Source organism: Equus asinus, chromosome 23 (assembly GCF_041296235.1).
Source record: "Equus asinus isolate D_3611 breed Donkey chromosome 23, EquAss-T2T_v2, whole genome shotgun sequence".
Lineage (NCBI taxonomy): Eukaryota > Metazoa > Chordata > Mammalia > Perissodactyla > Equidae > Equus > Equus asinus.
Genome location: NC_091812.1, coordinates 37,624,494 through 37,649,316, shown reverse-complemented (window position 1 = coordinate 37,649,316; position 24,823 = coordinate 37,624,494). Strand labels below are relative to the sequence as shown.

Below are 24,823 nucleotides of genomic sequence, written 5' to 3'. Positions count from 1 at the left end.
TAGCATTCACTGTCCACTCCTAACCTAGGAACAGAAAGAAAATTGGTATAAACCATGAGGCAGACTAACTCAGGTACTTTTTTTGTTAATCAAACTGTATGTAGAACTGTTATTTTTCCATTAATAAAATTATCTGGTGAATTTAGTCAAACCAGAACCAGACGTTTTCTCAAGTTTTTCGACCTAAGTAAAAAGTAAATAAAATCACCATCTTTCTAAACAAAGGCAAATCAAAAGACACCTTTTGTTAGATCCCATTTCCAAATTAAGTTAAAGCAAGGAAGACCTGGGACATGCTGATCTCTCCTGAGCAACTCCAATGAAATAGAAAGAACCATCTTCCCACCAACCCAACCAAAATGCTGATTTGTAGGAGGCTGAAAAGAAACTAGACCCTTTGTCTATTTTGGGGTCTCACAGAGAGAAATCATTTTACTCTGTAGCTTTGTCATCGGCCAAGTCCCATGGTTAATGTCTTCTGCTTCCCACTCCATCTATGCTCCCTACGGGAGAACCTAATTGGGTTGGTGGTGTTTTTTATTTTTGTTCTTTTTTTTGCTCTCTTCTGCAGTGAGGATTTTGGAGACAAGATCTAATCTCTGCAAATGGAAGGCCTTTCTTGATAGGCATTAAGTTTTCATACTAGTTTAATTTGCTGGAACAATATAGGTATTCAGATGCCCTACTTTATTTTTTTTAACTGGCAATAATTTATATAATCAGATTTTAATGTCTTTTCAGATATATGAGGTCCATCTAATATATATTCTTTAATCTTGGGAGTAAAATTCTGCTCTATTTTTATATAAAATATTTAATCCACACTCCCCTTGCATTTCTTTTTGTAAATGAAAGAAAAAATTGGAAAGAGCACTGTCTTGCTATATATATAGACTTGTGAAAAACTAGTATTTTTCTCTTTGCAAAAATTTACATATTTAAAATGTTATTTTTGCAAAAATTTGCAAATTTCATTCAGAGCAAAACTTTGTCATTTCTAGTAACAAACATGGTCTTTCTCATGAACTTGGGGGAATTGTGACAATTTTATTCCAGGTGGAAATTTGCCATTTTCACAGAGAAATTTCCCCATGTCTGTTGTGACACATCTTGTTCAGCCTGTAAAACTGATATGAATCCATAAAAACCGAAACTAATAAGATATGTTTTAAAATCAATAGATTAAATGCCTGCTTCTTTTTAGGTTTCAAAATATTAAGTAATAGACTTCACCACAACATCTTGTATCATTGAAGTTATCTTCATCATTTCTGCAGTAATAGAACTAGAAAAATGCAGAACTTATCTAAGACAGTAGAATTAAGATCTTTTTCCTGTTGTTTCTATGTAACCACTTTATAATAAACTTCTATTTAGTGTGCAACCCTTTATCCTGTTAATGAATTTTTATTGGCCAGAATTTTTTTCTTAGCATTACCTCTTCTAACTTAAAATATAAATTTGAAAATAAAATATAACTTAAATGGAATAAATGGGCTATTTGACAAATATTTATATAAAAATTTATAAGGAAAGATTTTTCTTATTTTGATTCTTTAGAATGTAGCCACCATAAAAATATACAAGCATCCAGAACAGGTAAATCATAAATATATAACATTAATATGCTGCTTTTAGCTAATTTTTCCAATTGTGAAGTTAAATGGACATCCTATATGATTAATATTGATTTGACTGACTTTTTGTGTCTCTAATGTTTATTATTCTTTTATGAAGAGGAAACTCCAAGTACCATTACTATGGGATTCGTGTCAAGCCAGATTCCCCTCTTAATCGTCTGCAAGAAGACATGCAGTATATGGCTATGAGACAACAACCCATGCAACAGAAACAAAGGTAGACTCTGGAATTATCACTGACGTGTCAAGGCTGTGTATTTCTTTAGATGTTCGGTCTCCATTTTTCTGAACAAATATAATAAATACCTAAGTGTGCAAGAATTGTCACTCTTTTTGGCATGCTTTTACTGTGGACAGTTCTCAAATTCGATTTAGAATTTCATTCATCCTGTCTACTTTCCAAATCTTTTAAAATTACTTATCAGTCAGTCTATTTGACCCTTTTAATGTTAAATGTGACATCCCAAACTATTCAGACAAGGAAATTAAACACAAAATGTAAGGAGCTCCCAAGCAAATACCAACTGGAGAAACTTGTTTCAGTATTCATGAATTTCTTACTTGCTGTTCTGTACATCTCTTTTCAACACAGTATAAATTCTTGCAGAATGTTTGGGACTTCTTAATTTTCTCTGAATCCACCTTTCATAGATGTAGAATTGTAGATATTAGAGCTGTAAGAGATCTCAAGCATTCATGGATGGATGGATGGATGGATGGATGGATGGATGGATGGATGGATGAATAGATGAATAGAATCATAGATCGTAGAATTGAAAAATACCTCATCTAGTCTGGCCCCGCAGCCTTGTGATGATCAAAGCATTAATATCCCTGTGTTTCAGATAAGTCCCAGAGAGGTTAAACGATTTGCACAAGCCCCTAATACTGTTACATAGCCAAGGGCCTTCTAGTCTCACATGACTTATATCACAGTTTAGAGTAAATAAAGTAAAAAATCTCTCCCTCATTACCCGTATAGCTCAGCCATGACAGTAGTTATAATTTCTCTTTTCAACTGAGCATGCAGAATTAGGTAGGAGAAGGGGGGCCTACACATAGGTAGTCAGATGATCTGCGTCAGTCTGCCTAATCCAGTGATCTGGGGTGATTAGTCGCCTTGGCCAGATCTCCTCCACATCCATCCTAGCTTAGTCAGAGGCATTAGGTCTAAGTCACCGCTGGAGAAAGAATGTAGCATGCAGTAGTCCTTTACCTATCTATTCAGCAGTCACTGATTGAGTCTCTACTATGTGCTGGGCCCTGTGTGCAGAGATAAGTCATGGCCCCTACCTCTGAGGAGCTAAGAAATTAGGAGAGGAGGCACATGGGAATTTTCTTTTTGAGTAATCCAATCTGAGAAATGCTAAAATAAAGCCTTGATCAAGGAGCTATTTGAATACAGAGGAATTTTCAGCAAACTCGAGGAGAGGGAGGATTGGGAAGTTCTATAGAGAAAGTGCTGTTTGAGTAGGGACTTAGAGGGATCAGAAAAAGAGAGGAACATTCAGGCAGAGGGAATAATGTAAACCAAAGCACTGAGGGGTAAAGTCTGTGATGTCTTTAGTAAATGCTCTGTGATTTGTTGAGGTTGGTATTGCAGGAGGAGAATTGAGAGGAAGCTTGAGGAGTTTAGTGGGAGATGAGATTTTAAAAGTAGTTTGAATCATAGATTAAGGGATTTGGTTGTATATGAAGCTAATAAGTTTGTTCTTTGTGCAGAACATAGCTTTGAAGCTTTGTAAGGTTTTGAAGCCAAATAATGAAGCTTTCAGATTTTTTCTAGAAAGATGGCTTTTTTATTTTGGGCAAGAAGTATTTAGTGGGAGGAGAATAGAGGTAAAGACGCTTGTTAAGTGCTTTTAACACAGTTGTAATTTGTAGTGGGAGTGTTCCGGACTAAAGAGTCAGTTCAAGATTGGCTATTTTATAAAAGTTTCTTAAGGGTTTTAGATTTTTAATTTTTTTTTTATTTTTTTGAGGAAGATTAGCCTGAGCTAACATTTGCTGCCAATCCTCCTCTTTTTGCTGAGGAAGATTGGCCCTGAGCTAACATCCGTGCCCATCTTCCTCTACTTTATATGTGGGATGCCTGCCACAGCATAGTTTGATAAGCAGTGCATGGGTCTGTGCCCAGAATCTGAACTGGTGAACCCCCGGCTGCCAAAGCAGAGTGTTCAAACTTAATCACTGTGCTACTGTGCTGGCCCTATAGATTTTTAACTTACCAATTCTCAGTCTTAATTTTTAAATTACTGATCTCTATTTTTTGAGGTAGAGTCAGTGAAATATATTAAGAAGGGCTCTGAAAAAAATGTTAAAATAAGTCATAGGACAGTCCCTTATATGGTTGGAAATAGAGTTCTTGTGAGTTGTGATAAACCATTATTGTTTTGGGTTATGATTATTTTTTCCACCTGTTAGTGGCAACACTTACAGCTTTTACTTTCTGCTGTGGTCTCTGCATTCATGCATAGCAGCACTGCATGGTGGAGATGATGGTGAGATCCAGAGAAAAAAAAGTTTGATCCAAAAATAACATATATTCAAACTTAAATATGAACAAAAACGATAAATTGCACCTAAGACAGCTGAAGTCTACTTCTTCCTGTGATTTAATTGCAAAGAACCCTAGCAAGTTTTCATGGAAATGGAAGCCTTCAAGGAACATTTTTAATAAAAACCCTAGGTTAGGTAAGCAAAAGCTAGGATTTACAAAGGTCTCCTTATGAAACAGATTCCAGAGCTATAAAGATTAATGAGCCATGAAAATCCATCAGCCTCATTATAGTAGTAATTGCTTTTAGAATTAGATATAATATGGATGTATTTAAAAAGTGACATAAAATTCTCAGTAGTATTAATAAATTGTGCAGACTTTAGTATTTGCGTTCTTATGAAATAGGAATGTTAGAGAACCAAAGAAGTACTGAAACTCCCTTTAAGTTTTTTTTTTTAATTATAAAAGTTTTGAATTATGGACAGTTGCTCTTGCTCTTGGAATGATGTCTTGATAACTGATTGCAGGGTTAGTGTTATCAACTTCACAGACCCCTCATTGGGATTAGCAGGACAGATGGAGGTTTGTTGTCTCTCTGAAGGATTCTGTCAACTGGCAACATGATAGGCCTTAAGTGAAGCCAGTTATCCCCATGTGCAGACACACTGGGACAGGAGAGGAAGGGTTTCTCTCCCTAAGTCTGCGTGGAAGGGTTAAGAGAATTTGTTGAAAATAGTGGGGAAGGAACTTATTGTATCATTTGTTTTATAGCTTATAAAATAAGATGATTCCAAAACTCAAATGATTTTATTGAATAGATTAAAATTCACATTAAAAGGGACTGACATTCTCTTGTTAAAATACAGGGACATGTGAAAGGTTTAAAATATATTATAGCAGGTACTAGTGTTTAATATTTTAGAATATTCAAATTGTTTAAATGCCTCAAGGTTTCTTGTGTGCATCTGTATGTGCACATCTTTCATAGTATAAATTTATGTATTTCATGTGTTCTTATGGTAAGGAAATTCAAGTATATGCTGTGATTATTTTATCAAATGAAAGTGAAGTTTTGGAGCTCAATTTGTGCAGTTTTCTGATAAGTTTCGAATCATAGTATGTAGTTATAGTGGTAATAGTGATTATTGTTTTGTATAGCTTTATCATTTTTAGAGCTCCTTTACATAAGATATCTTATTTCAAGATTTGATAGGGTAGTAAAGGAAATTTCCACTTCTCTACAAATCATATTCCCAGCACCACCACCATATGGAATATAGCCATGAGTCTAGAAATAAATGGAAACAGCTTCTGATTGAAAAACAGATGTCACAGAGCCCGTAGTTTAGTTTAATTGAAAAGATGAAGCCATCTTCAAGCCATTTACCTAAAATAAAGGAGCAGATTAGAGCCCACTTGATTCACAGGCAATCATGAGATATAACAGCTGGCAAGAGGAAATACAAGTAGACAAGGGTCTTCTGTTTACTTTTGGGTTATTCAACACAGCAGTCTGTGCACATTCAGTGGAGGGACAAATAGACCTAGGCACTTCAGTAGGCCCTTTGAGGATCATTCTAGTGATTAGAATCTAGTCTGACACAGTGTAATAACTATTTTGCTTATTGATGACATTATAGGTAATCAAGAAGAGGTTAAGGAAGCACAGCAATGTGTAATAGTTGAAAATATTTTCATATGAAAATAACTTCTACACTTAAATGAGATAATCTTCAGTTGTCAAGGAAATTCACTCATGGACTAATTTACTTACCCTACTTTAGACAGTAAATAAATTAGGTTGTTATACAGCAAAAAGGAGATCAGTAATTTTCTTTTTTTTAAAAGATTTTTTAAATTTTTCCTTTTTCTCCCCAAAGCCCCCGGTACATAGTTGTATATTCTTTGTTGTGGGTCCCTCTAGTTGTGGCATGTGGGACTCCACCTCAGCATGGCCTGATGAGCAGTGCGATGTTCACACCCAGGATCTGAACCAGCGAAACCCTGGGCCCCCGCAGCAGAGCACGCAAACTTAACCACTCAACCACAGCGCTGACCGCAAGAGATCAGTAATTTTCAACTCTACAAACTAAGGAAAAATGTTTGCTGCAATTTATTTTTAATATTTAAAAGAAGCTCATAGAGAGTGTTGGCACATATGTTTTAGGTATTCTTCCAAATCCTAGTAGCAAAAGAGGTGTGATAGAGCCAGGTGCTTTTGACAATGTTCTTGGCTATATTTGATCTCAGTAGCCATTCTCAAAATATTAAATTGCGTTTATCATTCTTTCAAAAAATACGTGCAGATACATGCAACCAACAGTTGCATATAGAACATGCCCATCACATCTGAAAGAGATATCACAGAATCATAGAATGTTAGAGCTGGAATGAAGAGATCACTGGTCCAGCTCATCCTCTTGATGAGAAAACTGAAGTCTGTAAAGGGTAGATAATTTCTGCACGATCGTATAGCAACCAGGACTACTAGAACCCAGTCCTCTTGTCTTTATTCTTATAAGAATTCCACCCTTAAAGAGGTACGATAACCCAACAGGAACACACACATGTAATAAAATTTTTGCATATGAAATAAAGGGAAAAGTCACACTTTAGTAACTATGTCCCAAATAAGTGAGGAAATGTGCCACTTCTAGCCTCTTTGAGTGGTCTTTTCACAGGAATTGGATCCTGTGAAAGAAGGACCCTTCGTGGCACTGAGGGGAGGGATAGAGGCCACATGGAAAGATGGTACAGCAAGGCTGCTTTTGCTTTGGCTGTAAACAGATGTGAAAGCATGCCTGTTCCTAGGGAGTGAGGGAGGCCAAGGACCTTTCTCATTAAAAGACCTTTCTTAATATAAGTTTCATAGACTAGTGGAAAGAACCCTATATTTAAAATAGGGAAATAGGGACTTGAGTATAGGCTGCTTTGTGGCTTCTGCAGAGTGTGTGACTAAACTTCACTGAATCTTGCTTTCTTCATCTGCAAGAGAAAATCAATAATAATAGACCTCTTCACAGGTTGTTTTGAAGTTCAAGTGGAAAAAAGTATATAAAGGTTTTTTATAACTGGAAACATTCAAGTATTAGATAAATAATAATTATTTTTATCATTATTATGCTATGTGCAGTAGAAAAAAGTATTTCTTTAATAAGACTGTTTTGGAGAAGAATGAAGCCTGGCAGTTAGGCAAGTCTGGCTTCCATTTCTTTGGCCAGTGGTTTTCTACTGTGACTGATGTTAATGGCTGATCATTTCTCTTTTAGACCAGGAATTCCCTGGGGTTGTTACAGAGCTGAACATCTATGGCTGGTAAATTGCTCTGAGGCAGCTGAGGGTGGCAGGAGTCTTTAGTGGGAAGAAGATGAGGTGCATGTGCATTTGGATTTTGGAGACAAATAAGAAATCTTGGCACTGAGGTAGTTCTTGTTCGCTATGCCCCTGAAGCAGTCCCTGAGGTAAACATACCTTCCATTGAAGATAGGAAATTCATAAATCATCACAATTCGGTAATTATTAACTGTAGTAATTCATGTAAAGTTTGTTAATAGTAATAGTCACCACTTATCCTTCCAATGAACATTTATTGAACATTTAAAATGTTCTTCAATAAGCACTTTATATGCAAGTCTCATTTGGCAATTATATTGTTATTTACTGATACGGAAACTGAGGCCCATTTAATCTTGCTATATGCTGGAGGCTCGCTAATTTATATTTTTCCTAGATAAAGCCTCAGATGCCCTTTTTTGTTTTTGTTGCTATCTTGGCATCAGGTGTAGTCAGGTTGTCATTCTCCAAATAGAGAAGTGGGAGCATCCCTTTGGAATCAGTTTAACAGAAAGGGCCAGCTGTAGATAAAAGAAGTGTCATGTGTATTTGTAGCAAGAATCTATCAGTTCTATACAGTTAGCCCTAAATTACCCATGCTCAGAGGTCTAAGTGAAGAAATTCATGAGATAAGGGAATCAGTTTTATCTCTTTCAACATTTAGGTACATTCTCAGCACCTAGAAGAACAACTGAGCATATTGTCAGTGCTTAATAAATATTTGTGAAATGAATGAATGATCCACAGCTTTTATTTTAGCGAACAGCTTCAACTTCCTCCTTTCCCTACCTCTCCCACATTTTTGACTAAAATAGCTGCAATTAATACAACTACCCCATTTGAATTTTTTTCCTCCTCTCTTGCCCAATTATAGATGTAGAGCTAATGAAGAGACAAATTCCGTGAGAGCCACCAAAGAGAATTGAAGAGATGGAATAACTATCATTAACCAGCAGGGTTGATGTTAGAAGTCATTTAGACATAGACATATTCAATGTAACATCAAGGAGTCAGTTACTATTCTGAAAGAATGGCACTCTTAACATTTACTGTTTTCTTCTGATCTGTTCATGGTTATATCATTTGGTTCATTTCAGAGCTCAAGCCATCTAAAGATTTTCTGGGACAGTTTTTCCAAAGAGAATCTCAAGATTCCAATAGAAAAATTTTAGCCTCTTGATTATGAGCTCAGCATTTAGATTTGTTCATGCAAATCAAGTGATTGTGTACTTCCTAGAGTTATAAACATAATAATGACTCTCTTTGCCTCTAGAGTTCAGATTTTGCATTTGTGTTTTTCATCTGCTTCAAAGGGACTTTTTCCCAAATGTTTTGTTGAGTCTGGAAAATCCTTCCACCGGTATGGTTAGTTCAATGGTGACACCTTCCACTGGACTCCTTCAGTGTCTGTACATGTGAGATTATTGACAGAATGAGATATTATTTTACAGTAGAGTTACAGCTGTCCAAGTTCTAAATAACAGCTATGACTAACCCCATGGGGAAGATTCTTAATAATTTTCCAAGTTTTCTGTGTTAGTGACAGGTTTCATGCATACACTTAGCTATTAAAGCATTAGAGTTCCTTTGATTTCTTAATCATTAACAACTTCAGCTTTGATTGCCCATGGAGTTGCAAGCTGTTAAAATTATCATTTGCCTCCTACTAATTTTAAAACCAAGAGCTGTTTCTTCATTTGATATAGTACAGGTCTTTCTCAGAGCACATACAACTCAGAAGCACTAAGAATCTACTATAAGAAAATAATCTAAAAATAATGAATTTATAAAATAAATGGAGTTAAAGGGAGACAATACTCTTAAATACTAAAGAGTTCAGTTTTTTAAGGATTCAACATAGAATTTTTTTTTCAGTAGAAAGCCTCTCTTTCAGTAGAAAGTTTTTACAAATTATTATTTAAGTGGTGATTATTTTCTGAAGAAGGTAGACAGGCAGGAAATCTGAAAGCTATGTTTCAATGCTAAAAGGTCAGTTGAAATTCAACCAGAGTTAAGATAATGTTGAATTATCATGTAAGTCAATAGAATATAAAAATCGCCCTGGAAAAATTCTCTTTAGACACAGCCTTTTCAAAACCATGAACTTACAGTGCTTTACTTATAGTAAATGCTCAATTGGTACTTGCTAAATTGATTTGATATACATTGAGATCAATTGATTGTATGATAAAATGAAATATGTTACCTTGAACATTCATTCACTTATTCATCTATCATCCAGAGATAATTTATTTACATTCCAAATGTCATTTATTGGAAAAAAAATTGAAAATTGATGATTTATTTTATAAAAAATGATTTGTCTCTGTTATGGATGTACTTCTACAACGATAGGCTGAAGGAATTTATATCAAATCAAAAGGCTCCTGCAGACTAGTTCTGTGCAGGCTACTTAAGAAACATCTGAGAAGCTAGTTAAAATAATTAATTCCTAAGCCCCCTTCTCAAAGATTTTGTTGGGTAGCTCTAGGGTGAGCCTAGCATTTGAATTTTTTGAAAAGCTACCCCAGATACTGATATACAATTAGGTTTCAAACCCTAATATAAGAGAATACCATCTTTCTTCCAAGAAGAAACAGTTTCCACAGATGCTTGTTTAGCTTGTTTTTAATGTGGCTATTCTTGACTTCCTGTTAAACTCCCTCCTTCTCTGGGAAGACCCAACCCTTTCAGGTGATGGACAGAGATAGCATGTTTTCCTTAGAGCATCAGGAAAATGAACGTCTAACTTTCCTCAGTTCAATGTTTCTGATTTCTGGGGATTCCTTCTAAGTACCAATCCAATGCCAGGTAACGCACGGTGGATATGCCACTACATGATTTATTACTTAAAACAAAACAGGAAAAGCAAAAGTCAGCACTACGTGGAAGCTTCTCATACTTACAGGCTCCCATTAATACTACTTTTGTACATGAGCCATATTCCTGCCCTTTCTGACATCATTCTTTATAACACAAACCCCTCTCAAACTTGTCCCCACAACCACACATACAACATAAGGTTCTGGTTTACCGAGGTGCTATTGACAGTACAACCAAGAATGGATCCACATAGTGCATCTCTGCCCGATCCGTTCAATCCACTGTTCTCCTTGCTGCACTTACTCTTATGGTTAGAATAAAACCACCCATTTCCTAATTCTGACTATATTTTCCTCTTTTTTTCTTCTCCTCTCCTATATAAGATTTATTCTTAAATACTGACCTGTACAATTTCTCCAGAATTTACCAACTTTTTTCCTTTTTACAAACTAATCTCAATGTATTTTCCATCCCCAAATAATATAATGTACCTCTAATCTGTGCTTCCCACTCAATATCATTATTATTAAGCATAGTCATACATTAATTATAATGTATTGTGATTTTGAGTGCTATTAAAAATATAATATCTCTTTCCTCTAGGAACTTCCACTGTCTACATCTTTCTAAGGAAGCAGATAATTTTACTTGAAGCCTGCAGGCTTGCTAAGCACTGTATGACAGTAGACTGTGACATAGCATCTGTCCTCTGAAAACTTAACAGTCCTAGAGGAATATGTGTCATTTCCTTTTATGGTTAAATTCCACTTGTCCTATTAAACATCTGTAGTATACTAGATGCTGTCTTGGACAAAGAAAACTTTATAAAGCATAGCTGGGCAAAGTCTGGTAATTACTCTCTAATCCTGTATTAAAATTGAATATAATCAAAGTCTATAGAAAATATTTCCATTTTCTTTTCTCCAGGGTAAATAGGTCAAATCCCTTTAACCACTTTTGTTTATTAACCTCATGAATCCCAAATCTGTTAACTTAAATGAAGAAACATGATTAAATAATTTTAGCCTATTTTATTAGTGATAAGAAATTTCATAGCTGGAAAAGGGAGGCTAAAGTCAAATGAAACCTGGAATGGATCGATAAGGACAAGAAACTTCCATAAATATACTCCCAAAGGATAAAATCATTCAAGTCTTCTAGAACAGAATGGTTAGCAACTGCTCCCCCACACAAGGACTCAAAGTACTTGCCTCACAAAGTTTTTTTTTTTGCCTCTCTAAGATGATTCTTTAAGGGGGAAAAAAAATCAGAAAAACATTCAATTTTTCATAAATGGTACTTCTAGCACGTCACAACACTAACCCTTCTGTCATCTCTTGATATAGCCCCTGTTGAAAAGTACCCTCAGGTGGTTTTTTCCATTGATTAAAAAATAGGGTTGAGTTCTTTATATCATTAGAAAGCAGTAACCAACATTTGGTGGTACGGGGTCATCACTAGAACGGTAACAAGAATGAAGTATTTTGTGCCCTTCTTTCACCCTGTTCATCTTCTGACTTTATTTTTGCTTTTCATAGTTCGTTCTGATATATTGTCATGTAAGAAATAAATGTAAATGTCATTATGAGTGACTTTACAATTTTTCTTGGAAGTTTCGTTTATCTAAGTTATAATTAATAACATTCAAGATTGAATCATTTGCTGAGGCAACCTGAGCATTAGTTTGTATGTTTCACCAAGTCAGTTCATTTCATATCTGTCGTCAGAGTGCAGGCATCTTGCGTATATCCTGTTTCATGTATCAGGGAAATTGTTATTCACAATAACTTCATATTCATGATGCAGTTGACTTATGATATTAACATAAGAGTCAAGTGTCTGGATCCTGAGACTATTAGGTGGTTTTGTTTATAAATACAATTAGAAATGGGGAAAAATGAAAGGAAAAAATATTATAAAGTGAATGGTGATATCTCTAGGTAATAAGCCTATTGTAGATTTTAATTTTTTCTTGCATTTATCTGTTTTTCCAAATTTCTAAAATGAAAAATAAATGAAATCTTAGCAAAAGAAGAAATTGTAGTTGCTGCTTATTTCTTACTTTGTATTTGCTTATCCCTGGAGACCTACCTGGCTCTTTTTTTTATGTGGTATTTCTCTCCCAAGCAGTCTTTCCTTCTTGCCCATGCTGCTGCTGCGTACTTTCTCTGTCTTAGCAGTGTGGAAAGTTCATGAGTTTGTATGAGGAGGACCTAAAGATAAATACATAACTATAGTTGTCTTTGATTCTTTTTTTTTAGCTTGGTAAACTAGGTTTGTAGATGGATTCTTGCCTTTATTTTGCTGCAATCTGATGCTTATGGTCTTTGTATTTGCAGATATGGATAGGAGTCAAGGGAGATGAATGTGTTGAGATGGATGGGAGGTTTTAGGAGATATGAAAAATAGTATGATAAAGTTTGTAGTCTGAATCATATTTTGGAGATATTAATCAATTGAAGGCCATTCATTAACATTTCTCAGGCCCTAGCTCCTAGATCCTAGTTCATATTAAAATCCCATTGTATTTAAAATGTTTCTGCCTTGATCCATTGGCCATTACAAGTTATGTTCAAACCATGTATTAAAACTATAATCATGGACATCTTTCCCACTGCTGTCCAAAGAAATACCTCAGAACTCTTTCATTCTTAAGTAAATTACTGAATTTTCAAAAATAGGTCCCCTTCCTACATCCCACCCTCTTTTTTTCTTTTCACAACTGAAAAAATTTCTTCATCCTAACTTTATGAGACTGTCAAGGGAAAAAAATCCTACAACTATCATGAGACATTAAAGATAGAATAAAATTGAACGCCTTGGGAGTTTTGTGTAGTGTAAAAAAGCAAGGAATAATTTGGTTTGTTTTTTCCTATCTAATATTTTTAGGTACAAGCCTATGCAGAAAGTGGATGGGGTTGCAGATGGTTTCACAGGAAGTGGTCAACAGACAGGCACATCTGTTGAGCAAACTGTAATTGCCCAAAGTCAACATCATCAACAGTTTTTAGGTATGTTAAGGTGTAATGCATATTAGTTGCTATTAGGATTTTGAAAACAAGAGAACAATAGTAGTATTTTCTCTAAATGTGATGTCTCTTACAGATGTTAATTACATAGAAGACTTTCTTTGTGCTGAAACTGTGCACATCATGTGGTAGTTCCAGTTCATTTCTACTTTCTCATGTTCACTAGAGATTATTTTTAAAAATCTCAACTATGTAGGGCTTTTAAATGTATATAAATTAAAGGCTCATTGCTGTGAAATTGTTCTCCAGAATTTGTATTAATTAGGTTTTTGTGATCAAAATTGTGTTGTGTTTACTTTCAGTAGTAACTTCAAGTGCCAAAAAGAATTCTCATTTCCTGTGTATAAAGTTGCATATGCATAGTCTCAGATTAGAAAAAAATTGTAAATGTTTAAACAGTAATTTATACTTTTAAGTCGATCACAGCACTTTCTATTTTTGTAATTTTGTAGATGATATACATGTTTCTTTTTATTTAAAGAGTTAGGAAGTGGAACTTGAACATTTTGCATATTCCTGTCATAGCCAAAGGTGCAAAAATGGCACTTTGATAACTCTTCTAGAGATGAACATGCATAGTTTCCGTACAACAGATCAAGATAAGTAGAAGTTATCAGAGAGTGCATGTGTGTATGTGTCTGTGTGTGTGTATATGTGTCTATGTGCACTTTTTGACAAAGACAACTAAAATGGACTTTCAGGTCAGAACAGCTACTGAAGTTGAAAATACTATAGCAGCGTTTCCCAAACTAAAGTCCTCAGGTGTATTCTTGTGGACATGTGAGCTCTCGACAGGAATTTTTATTTTTTTATTTTGTGTTTTTATTTCAGTTATAATTTTAAAAAAATAAAAGCATATTCTCGATTACCTAGAAAACTAGAATGAATATTGTTCTGCAATTTTAGTTTCCACATTTGTATTTGCATTTATGATAAAGCAGGCACCAAAATCTATTTCATTAATTGTCCAGAGCTAACGAGAAAAGAACAGAGAGAGACTTACTATGTAAATTACGCCTTCATCCCAAGGGAAGGCTAAATGATGTCCCAGTGCTCTGTGTGGAGGAAGGTTTCACAGCTCATTTGAATATAGAAGAGTAATGGGAGAACCAGCCACCATGAAGTGCCTGTTGGTATAGGCCTGTCGAACTCAAAAGATCCTGTGACACAGCAGTCAATACCGTATTCATGTTGCGAGAGGTAATTTAGTTAGAGGACTACAGCATCATCCATCACATCAAATTAATGTTAAGTTTAATGTTATTTTTGTAGTTTTCTTTGTATTTATTTTGTAGCTCTTTTGGTTTATGATTATATAAGAGGTGCGAGTGTAATGAGTTTAAAGCTAGATTTATTTTTTATATACTTAAGTAACATAATAAAATAACTAAAATTGATACTGGCCAGCTTGAGATTATTTTTCTTTTAATAGGGGCCATATATTGAGAGACACTGTGATGTCTCTATATTTCCAGTATAATTGTAATGAAAATTTAGTTTCTCCAACATGTTTAAGAGTATTCCCTTTATTCTTTTGTGCTGACGATGTTGCTCAGTTTTGTTTGCAAAGTACTAATCTGAAAAGTCCTTGCTCTTTGGACCTCAGACCTTTAAAATATTTTCTTTTTTAGTCTTCTTAAATTTTCCCTCATTAATCTGTAATTGGCACCATCCACAATAGCTTTTTTCTGTTGTGTTGTCATGGTAACAGATGCATCTCGAGCACTTCCAGAGTTTGGAGAAGTTGAAATCTCTTCTCTGCCAGATGGTACTACCTTCGAGGATATCAAGTCACTGCAGAGTCTTTATCGAGAGCACTGTGAGGTAAGTCTTTTTAAACATACTACGAATACTTGCTAAGTTTTGCCAGACAACTTGCTAAAACAAAATAATCAAACTTACTCCTAGAGGCAGATGACGTTAGTTCATATTTCTTTGAGCACAAATAAGTTAATTTTTCTTCTTGTCTCAGACTGGAGAAGTGAAGACTGCAGGAAAGAGAGAATAAATTTTACTCTCTGTCTTCTTAGCATATCCTAATATGAATCCTTTGGTGTAGTAATTCTACTTCTAGGTGTTTATCCTAGAAAAATGCTTACCTAGGGGTGAAGAGATAAGTGTACAAGGGAACTTGCATTATTGTTTTTAATGTGAAAGATTAGTTATAACTTTAATGTCTAATAGGGAACTGAATAAATAAAATATGGTACAATCTATAGAGTGGAACACTATGTAGCCATTAAAAAGAACAGGCAACTCTAAATGTACCAATATCACAAGCTCCAGGATTTATTTTTAAGAGAAAAAGCAAGATGCAAAACAGTGTATATGGCATATTATCATTTGAATGAAAAAGAACATGTATATGTATCTTTCCAGAAGAAAAAACAAAATGTTAATGGTGGTCGTCTTTGTGAAGGAAACTGGGTGACTGGGGGTCAGGGAAAGGGACTCAATTTTTCAACATACTTTTTGTACCTTTTGAATTTTACACCATAAGTGTGTATTTCTATCAAAAATATTTTCTGGAAATGTTTAATAAAGTACTTTTGGTGTTCCTTCCAGGGATCAGTAAGGCTCTAGTTTTGTTTGTTTTGTTGTTAATTAAGGTTTCTCTTGGTATTTTCCATCCCTGCTCCTACTCCCTCTCGGAATATCCCACATCAGAATTAGCTACGTTGTCTCCGGGAGGTGAACTCTCTCCAAGCCAGCGTGTTCATGTACCTGTAGCTCACCTGGTAGAAAGGGGATAACGGATTGCAATAAGAGTTTTCTTAAGTACCTCTCCTTTTGAGAGAAGAGTCTGTTTAGAATTTAAGTAGCTTTATTCCAGGGCTATTTGTGATCTACTTAGGAGTAAAAGATAATCCTCTGGATTTCATGGGCAGTCTTCCTGACTGCTGACAATGCAGTATGCAATGAGAAGTCTCAGCTCATAGCATTCACCGATTTTTTTTCCCACTCCAGAAATAACAACTGCTTGAGTGAATCCGAGTGCTTGTCAAGAGTGCTAGATTATTAACAACCAAGAGCAAGTTCTCTCTTTATTAACAAACCGTGTGCCAGAAGTGTTTTTCAGTGTGTTCTGCCAGTTCCCAACATTTCTTGGAATGATGAAAGATAATAATTTCTCTTTGACTACTATGCTTTTCCCAATGTTAGAGATTTTCTGGATGATCCTTACGTATCTAGAAAAATTCTTTCTTTCTACATGAATATGATATGTATTTAATAAAGATATATATAAAGATTCTCTAAGTAATTTCTCATTTCTCTGTGTTTAGGTGAACCTGCTTTAAGCAAACTAGCCTATAGAGATATAATGGGGATTTTTTTTGTTTCTCATATTTATTCAAAATATAAGTTGGAGCATGATTATTCACATTACTCAAGAATGTATAATAAGCTTATTTTAATTGAAAAACTCCCCCAATAAAATGAGAATATTCTTTGGATTAAAAAATTTTCATTAACATACCACTTTTGGGGAATACTCTATATGAAGAGTCATGAACATGTACAGTAATTAATCTGTGTGGGAAATAGCAGTGCATACAATGATCCCCATTTATTTCAGAGTTACCAGCATTCATGCCGTCTCTCATGGGGCATAGTGGCATACATGAAAATGAAGAATTCTGATTATTTTTTTCCTGTCAAACTTCCAAACTTTTGAAACATAGGTGCCTGAGTCTCATATCCAGTCCTGTAAATAGTCATTTGTCCTAAACCATTAGAATATGGATTATTTTAAAATATATTGCCTATATATTTTATCTGAACATATTTGAAAGTAGGTGGACAAATGATAAAATATTTTACTCATTTATAAAACTGCCTCAAATGAGCCTGATGTGAATGTCCTTTTCGAAAGAATTATTTGAAATTATTTAATTTGAAGAGCTACTGAATTTAACATGCACTGAATTCTTTACTTGCCTTATTTTATATTTCCTACAGTTTATTTTTTTTAAAGATTGGCTCTGAGCTAACATCTATTTTTTTTTCTTCTCCCCAAGCCCCCCAGTACCTAGTTATATATTCTAGTTGTAGGTCCTTTTTTTAGTTGTGCTATGTGGGACGCCACCTCAGCATGGCTCGATGAGCAGTGCCGTGTCTACGCCTAGAATCTGAACTGGCGAAACCCTGGTCCACCAAAGCAGAGCGTGCGAACCCAACCACCCAGCCACAGGGCCGGCCCCCAGTTTATGTTTTTAAGAAAGATTAATAATATACCTGTTTTGTCTGTTGTTTGGAATTCTCACAATTTATCAAAGATATTTTGTATCTTTTTAATATTTCTATATCAACAGTTTTGTTATGTAAGGAACAAGTATAATTTTCTACACAAGTTGCTCCAAGAGTACTTTTTTTTCTTTTAACATATGCATAGTGTTCTTACAGCAATTTCATAGTTAGAGATATGCAAGGTATTATATAAGATATTAATAGTTCCTTCATTAATAGATGTCCCTTGGAATGTGCCTAAGCCACAGTTGAGAAAGCAGCTATAATAATTTCCCTCTTAAGAAGATTTTGGGTTTGGCCTGGGAGGAGGGACATCCTTATGCCCTGTACTTTCCGGGCTTTCGTTTGCATTTTTATTGCTGCTGATATTAAAGGGTGAGGAGTGTGCTAATTTGTTTGTCCCCTTCCCTCCATTTTCATTATCTAACTACTTCCCAAATTTCTTGCTAGTTCCCGGAACGTGCCTCCAAACAGATTTGCTTAATATTTGAATTGGTCTCAAAGTATTTTTGTATAGAACATCAATTATTCTTTGTATGTGTCATACATAGGGCCAGAGCTACACAGGTAGCACAGACTCTAGAATTATGAAGTTATGGCTTCCTTTTTTTGCCTAAAATACTCAGATTGTCTCTCTCGATTGCCCCATGTTGTCCTTTAGCTTCTGTGAATTTCATAGGTCTCAATGGGCCTGTTTTACCTGTCGTCGTTCCCGATGCTGACAACATCAAACACATTATACTGATGACTTCCGTCTTTGATGCTCAAAATAATCACTGAATCATGTGTTCTTTGCACAAACAAGTTATTTGTTGGTTTTATGACTGCTTTTATCTGAAGGCAAATTTACAAACTAATTGCCATGGCAGGGTGAAATTAAATATGATCATCAAAAGTTAGTAAAAGTGCAAAATTTTAGCATCGAAAAAAAATGTGCTTGATGCAGCTTGAGAATGGTTGTATGAGATAAAATTAAGGAGGAGGTGAGGCCCTCACCCCCAAGATTAGAAAAGGGATAGTCTTAAAGCTGCTCTCTAAAGGAAGTGTGCAGAGATAGGACTGAATGGAAGGCATTGCGTGACCAAAGAGATATGCTCGCTGTGCTCTTTTTCTGCCTAGACAGTTGCTGTCCTCTGAAGGCCAACCTGACTCTGTAGTTTCTGCCCCAGCCTCTGCTTGGCTCGGAACACTCTGGAACCCCTGGTCAGCAGCCTTAGACAGAACTAATTTAGTCCTAAGTCCATCTGCCACACACAAGCACCTCCACACCCTTCACTTCTGCCCTCTTTGATGGCCAGTGGACACACTGAGCCCCTGAGGATTGATGTGAATTGAGTCTGTTCTATGCCCTTCTGGGTCTGAGAATAGGAAGAGAGGAAGGCAGAAGGAAGCAGTGGGTAAAGGAATGGAAGACAAGTAAGAGAAGAAAATGGAGAGGAAGGGAAGCAATGAAAATGGAGGAAAAAGAGAGGTAAAAGTGAGGGTGCGGTATGAGGCCATTACAGGAGGAACACAAGTTCTCCTGCTCAATCTTTCAAGAGTTTTTTTCCCTTTTTTTTTCCCTAGCCCATCTCTTTTGTTTCCCTCCTTCTGTTGGCAAAATTTAGTCCAGTTTCACCAGGTTAACTTATGAGCCCAAAGGTGTCTTTACTATTTAAGTCCCATTACATTATGCACTCCTCATACAGCCCAATAAGAAATATTGTGAGGTAATTACTGATAACCATTTTGTTTTTTAGGCAATATTGGACGTTGTTGTGAATCTTCAGTTTAGCCTGATAGAAAAATTGTGGCAAACATTCTGGCGCTATTCTCCCTCTACTCCAACTGATGGCACTACCATTACTGAATCAAGGTCAGAATCAATATGCTTTTCCAATTCATTTTAGTGGCTGAGTAGATGTCACAGCTAATGAATTAGAGATATGTATACCAGTTGTGAACCTTACCTGATAACATTAAATGAATAGATTAAAATAAACCACAAACTGCTCTCTTGAGGTTTCAGCGTGTGTTGTAGCTCCCCTTTTTATTGATTTGGGGGACTGCGGTAGAGCTATTTCATCCTCATGGAATTAGTATCATATCTGCCTTTCATACCGTCAGAAAGTATTAACGTGCACAGGCAGCTCTGGGGGAGTGTTATATATATCCAGCCGTATGGCACCAGTGCAATGGTGATATAGTTCTAACCTCAGTGATATTTGATAAACTAAAACTATTTTTAAAGTCCATTTTCTTTTTTATCCTCATTTGCCATCTATTCATTTGCTACATTTATTCACACCAGCAATCTGAGTGAAATAGAAAGTCGACTTCCGAAAGCAAAGCTGATAACTCTGTGCAAACATGAGTCTATCCTGAAATGGATGTGTAACTGTGACCATGGGATGTACCAGGCTTTGGTGGAGATTCTCATCCCCGACGTCCTTAGACCTATTCCTAGTAAGTTAAATGCAGACAAGTACGGATGCTTTTGTTCTCATACGTTCCACCCAGGAAGTTTTGGGAAGTGACATTGCAATCTAGAGTGATTCTCATCTCATTTAGATTTGCCAAGTAGAAAACATGCAACACAGACTATTGCATGAAAGCAGCCTAGAGCAAAACTGTAGTAAAAGGGGAAAAATTAGCTGTTTTCCAATCTTTTGTTTTCTTTTTGATAGAAAAGACAACCTATAGATGTGACAGCCCCAATGACTAATTGCAAGAACACTCCCAGGCCAGTCAACCGTGTAAAAATTATTCTACCCAAGGATACAGTTTCCTTCGTAAAGCCAAAACTTTTTGAAATCTATAATTTCTAGGCCACCCTCTTTCTTGGTTGCTTTTGATTTGAAATGAATTTATCTTGGTTTCCACTGAAGTTGAATTCATTTATAAAAGCTTTTACTTTGTCACCTCCATCATGGTAAGAACTACAAATGCAGTTTCCATTAACAGTAATGGTTAACTGGCATTTTGAGAGAAAAATCTATGTAACTACGCAAGCCTTGTATTCCCGCCATGCAGCAAATAGGAATTACGTAGATAAGTTAGATTACTTTTTTAAGCCATGGTGCTTTTTAAACTACCTTGTAGCAAACAAAGCTATTTTCTGCTTCTGTCAATATAAATGCTACTAAGGAGGGTTGTGTTAGTCAGTTGAAACGATTTTATGCCTACATCTTTATGAGCACATACTAGTGACCTTAACTTTTAAAGAAATGGGACAGAATTTCCACTCTACAGTAACATTAATAGGTAAAAGCAGTCTTTTAGCTTGTGAAATTGGCAACTGTGTACTTCAAGTACACTCTTGACAGTGAATTTGTGTTAAATTATTCCAGAAAATATTTAAACAGGAATTTAGTAGAAGAAAAGGTGAAGATATTAACATTTGTCTGTTTATACTTTCTTTTTCTGAATATGATAGACCACAGTGGAAGATATGAGTACTTTTCTATGTTCCCCACCACCTAAAATAGATGCTTAGACACTTATTTACATATAACATCAGTGAACACATAACATAAATTTGTATAGAAATAAGTAAAAACAAAAAAAAATCCAGCTGTCATTATCTCACATTTTTATAAATTGCTAATGTTTTCCACTTTATCTGCACCAAGTTTCCTGACTAAAGATTGATTAAAAGTGATGTTGTCATGGAAAATTTCAATGTGTAAATTCTCTACTGATTTATGTTCCAGAGTCCAATTTTCCTTGTTTTGTCTTGCTCCCTGTGCTCTGAGTGATACTCTCTAGAGATGTTTAAGAGAAGTTGCATAGGGTAGCTCATTAGCCTATGACATCTTGCCGCCAACGTACAATTTCTCATAAGATAGAACAAGAAACGTCAGGGAGCACTTTCTTTTTTGAGGCAAATCAACAACATCAGTATTCATCAAACAATTCTAAAACCTTTTGCTTCTGTGTTGGCATCACAAGACTTGTGAACTCAACAGTTCTCTAACTTAAATCACATATGGATTTTAGTTGACTTTAAGCTCCATAATTTTAAGTATGCAATACACTTGACCTTTGTTTTTGCAAATTTTGATTTGAAAAACCAATTCTGTCAAGTAGTTTGTCTCTACATTCAAACTGATAATTCAACTTCAGGAATTTTCAGACAAGTATAGTTTTATAGTTTCTCTGAAATTACAGGATACATTAATGTGCTCCCTTACAAAGTACATTGGGAAATTTAATTCCAATTCTATAACCAGACTTACCAAAATAAAGCTTAAAATATAGTTTAGGTAGCTATCTTCTGATTGTATGCGTTTTATTATTAATCAGGAGCAGGTTGAGACAAGTTAGCTTTGGAATACGTTTAAATTTCAAGCCATCCATTCATAAGAAAAAGTTGCCAGAGTCAATCTGCACAGTTTGATCTGACATGAATCCTTATAGAGAGAGCAAACTTAATTTTATTTTTAAAAATTGTATTTTCCTGGCTACTAGTACTTCACTCTACCATTTACTGTCCAGATGGGATTCCTTTTTTTAGCCAAAAAAAAGTCTGCATATCACACTAATTTAAAGTCAGCTTGAAGCTACTATATTCTAAAATACATTTATCTGAAAATGAAAAAAAGTTAAGTATAAAGAATTGTATAAGAACTCAACTGGTAACACTAAAATGTGCAATTATGAGTGTACTTAAATGTGGCCCAAAATGTCATTTTGTACACAAAAGCGAAAATTTAAATCACTTGATGTATAAAATATATCTTTTTATTTTATAATCTTGCTAACATCAAATTTGTCTAGATAAAACAAGACCCATGTGAAATATTTTTTAAAAGTAACTTTTCCTACTTCTTGGTTTTTCTTTTTCAGATTAAATAATTATTGTATATTAATTGTAGAAAAAAATGCAATATACAGATATCCAAATTGAATCTTGAACAAAATTTTACCGAGGTGGTTAGTTTTTTTTTTCACTCTTTTTCATTTTCATTCATGCCTGCCCTCCATGGTTCTAGTACATAATACAGCAGAAAAATATTTTTCTTTCTTTTTTCTTTTTTGGCTAAAGTGGGAAGCTTTGGAAATTTCAAAAGATCAGTTCTCAAGAAATTTCCAACTCAATGTTTCCAGTAGAAGATTCTCATGATTAAGAGTCTGCACTTCTTGAGTGTTTTTCCTAATCAAAATTTAGCCATTTCAGTCTGTCTTCTGTTATTTGACCAATTAAATAAATCATTAAAAAATTAGTTGTGTTTATTATTGGATTAGTAAAATTTATATCTTTTGCAGGTAACTTTGAGTAGACTAAATTATTTCTAACCCTACTTTAACGAAAGTAATAAAGAAGCATGTCAGACTCATTTGAGCACAGAAGGAAAAACTGAGGAATTTAGTCCCATCATTAACATTAATATCCTTGGGAGCCTTGAACAAAAATGTAACTTCTCTCTTTCTTTTAGTAGACTACAAATTGTAATACCTACCCACATTAGAGGAGACCTGTGGAGATTAATTTTATGTGTGGGTGCTTCAAACATTTATTAAATGTCTTGTCTAAAACTGCTCCCTTCAGTGTGGGACCTTGGGCACAGCTGAAGTAAAATGCTATTGACTGAATTATTTGTTGAACAAGAGAAGAATTTGGTCTTCCATTATACAGGAATCTCAGTAAGCAGATTCCTTCTTGTAAGATGGCCATAGTCGTCCCTGCTGATGAGGCTTCTAACCATTTTATGATGAGCATAAAAGCTGCTCTCCTGGGACCTATCCCCATTTCAGGTTTTGTCAGATATGTGAAGAATATGGAATGGACAATTTTACTAATATCTTAAGAATATTGGTCTCTGTGGCAGCACTTTTATCACACTAATCTTTTATCTCTACCTGCCGAGTGAAATGGAGAACAGTCATCCAAAATTTTCAAATCAGGCAATTTTAATTTTCACCTTACTTTTCAACAAGAGTGAGAGACAACTCCTGTAACTGGTGTTCTAGTGTAAACAGATTCGTAGAGAAAGAGAGACAGCTTTGCATTATTTTCTTTTTAACTAAGAAAAGAAAATAGATTAAGAGCTTGAAAACTCAAACGAAAAATTTATAAAGAAAATACATAGCCATTGAGCACAAAACTGTTCATGCAAAGAGTGTTTTGTCTAAGATAGAAAATTCATAAGTATATTCACAACTGGTATATGTTGCTATAAGCAAAAACGTTAGCGTATTTTCATTTCCCAATGAAGTGTCATAAGTATCTGGGAACAAAATAGCTTTAAAAGAAAAAAGAAAGCCCAAAATATAACTCTTGGATGCTTTCAAAGTTAGGAATAATGTTAAAGTCTCGTAATGAGGACAATATAAGTTGTGTGCTGTTTCAGATGTCATGTATGCTGTTTTCCCTTATTCTGGCATGAAGATTAATGTTCTTTGGTATCTTTTTCGTTCTGCTTTTATTCCTTAACATTTAGGTGCCTTGACCCAAGCCATTCGAAATTTTGCAAAAAGCCTTGAAGGTTGGCTTTCCAATGCCATGAACAATATTCCACAGAGAATGATACAAACCAAGGTACACTTTTATGTTTTTACTTTTTCTTTTATGTTTAGGAAATTGTTCTGAACTGTGAATTTTATATCTGTCCTATCAAATTGTTATGTAAAATGTTGATGTTATATAGAACTTTTAAAACTGACTTTTATATTTGTATTTTATAACCACGTAAAAAAGAACTTATGCAAGAGATGTTTGAATGCTCCTTTCAAAGAAACTAGAGAAGCATTGTAAGTGTGGCGTATTTACAAGCCCTTTCCTAAGGCATGTATTTCAGATTACTTAATTTCAAATATTAAAAAAGAATAGCCTAGAATATTTAAATAGTTCTCGTTTGAAGGAGTTTTAGATTTTTTATGTCCCCGACTGTACTCATTAAATTGTGAAAAGTTCATGTACATTAATATTCTTTTGCTTTTCATCACGTTTTGTTTTTTTTTTTAACACTGGAGGATGCTTTTGTGGATCGAATAATCATTTCTTAAAGTGAACAATTATCTCATAATTGATCTACATATATTAAGAACATGGATTATTTAGCTAGGGATATGAATTCTATTCTCCACTTCGTCCGCTACTAACCATGTTACTTTAGGTTAATCTGAACACACCCCATGGCGAGGTTGGACTGATTCCGTCTAAATTTTGGTACCAAAAATAACAGTTGTGGCTTTTTGTCAAGGACTGTATCCACTATCAGACTCCAACAATATACCTTTTCTTTAATTTGGGGGCATAGTTGACAGAT

The 24,823-nt window shown here is 34.9% G+C and overlaps 1 protein-coding gene across 12 annotated transcripts in view; it reads left to right on the top strand.

Moving 5' to 3' along the window:
* Positions 1–24,823, top strand: part of RFX3 (regulatory factor X3) — a 263,742-nt gene that overhangs the window by 194,085 nt on the left and 44,834 nt on the right. For all 12 annotated transcript variants that reach the window (XM_044756503.2, XM_014827698.3, XM_014827700.3 and 9 more), the window contains 6 exons: positions 1,738–1,857; positions 13,186–13,307; positions 15,037–15,149; positions 19,313–19,428; positions 19,864–20,018; positions 23,996–24,093. In XM_044756503.2, coding sequence (XP_044612438.1) covers positions 1,738–1,857; positions 13,186–13,307; positions 15,037–15,149; positions 19,313–19,428; positions 19,864–20,018; positions 23,996–24,093 — 724 coding nt within the window. The remainder of the gene's footprint in view (positions 1–1,737; positions 1,858–13,185; positions 13,308–15,036; positions 15,150–19,312; positions 19,429–19,863; positions 20,019–23,995; positions 24,094–24,823) is intronic.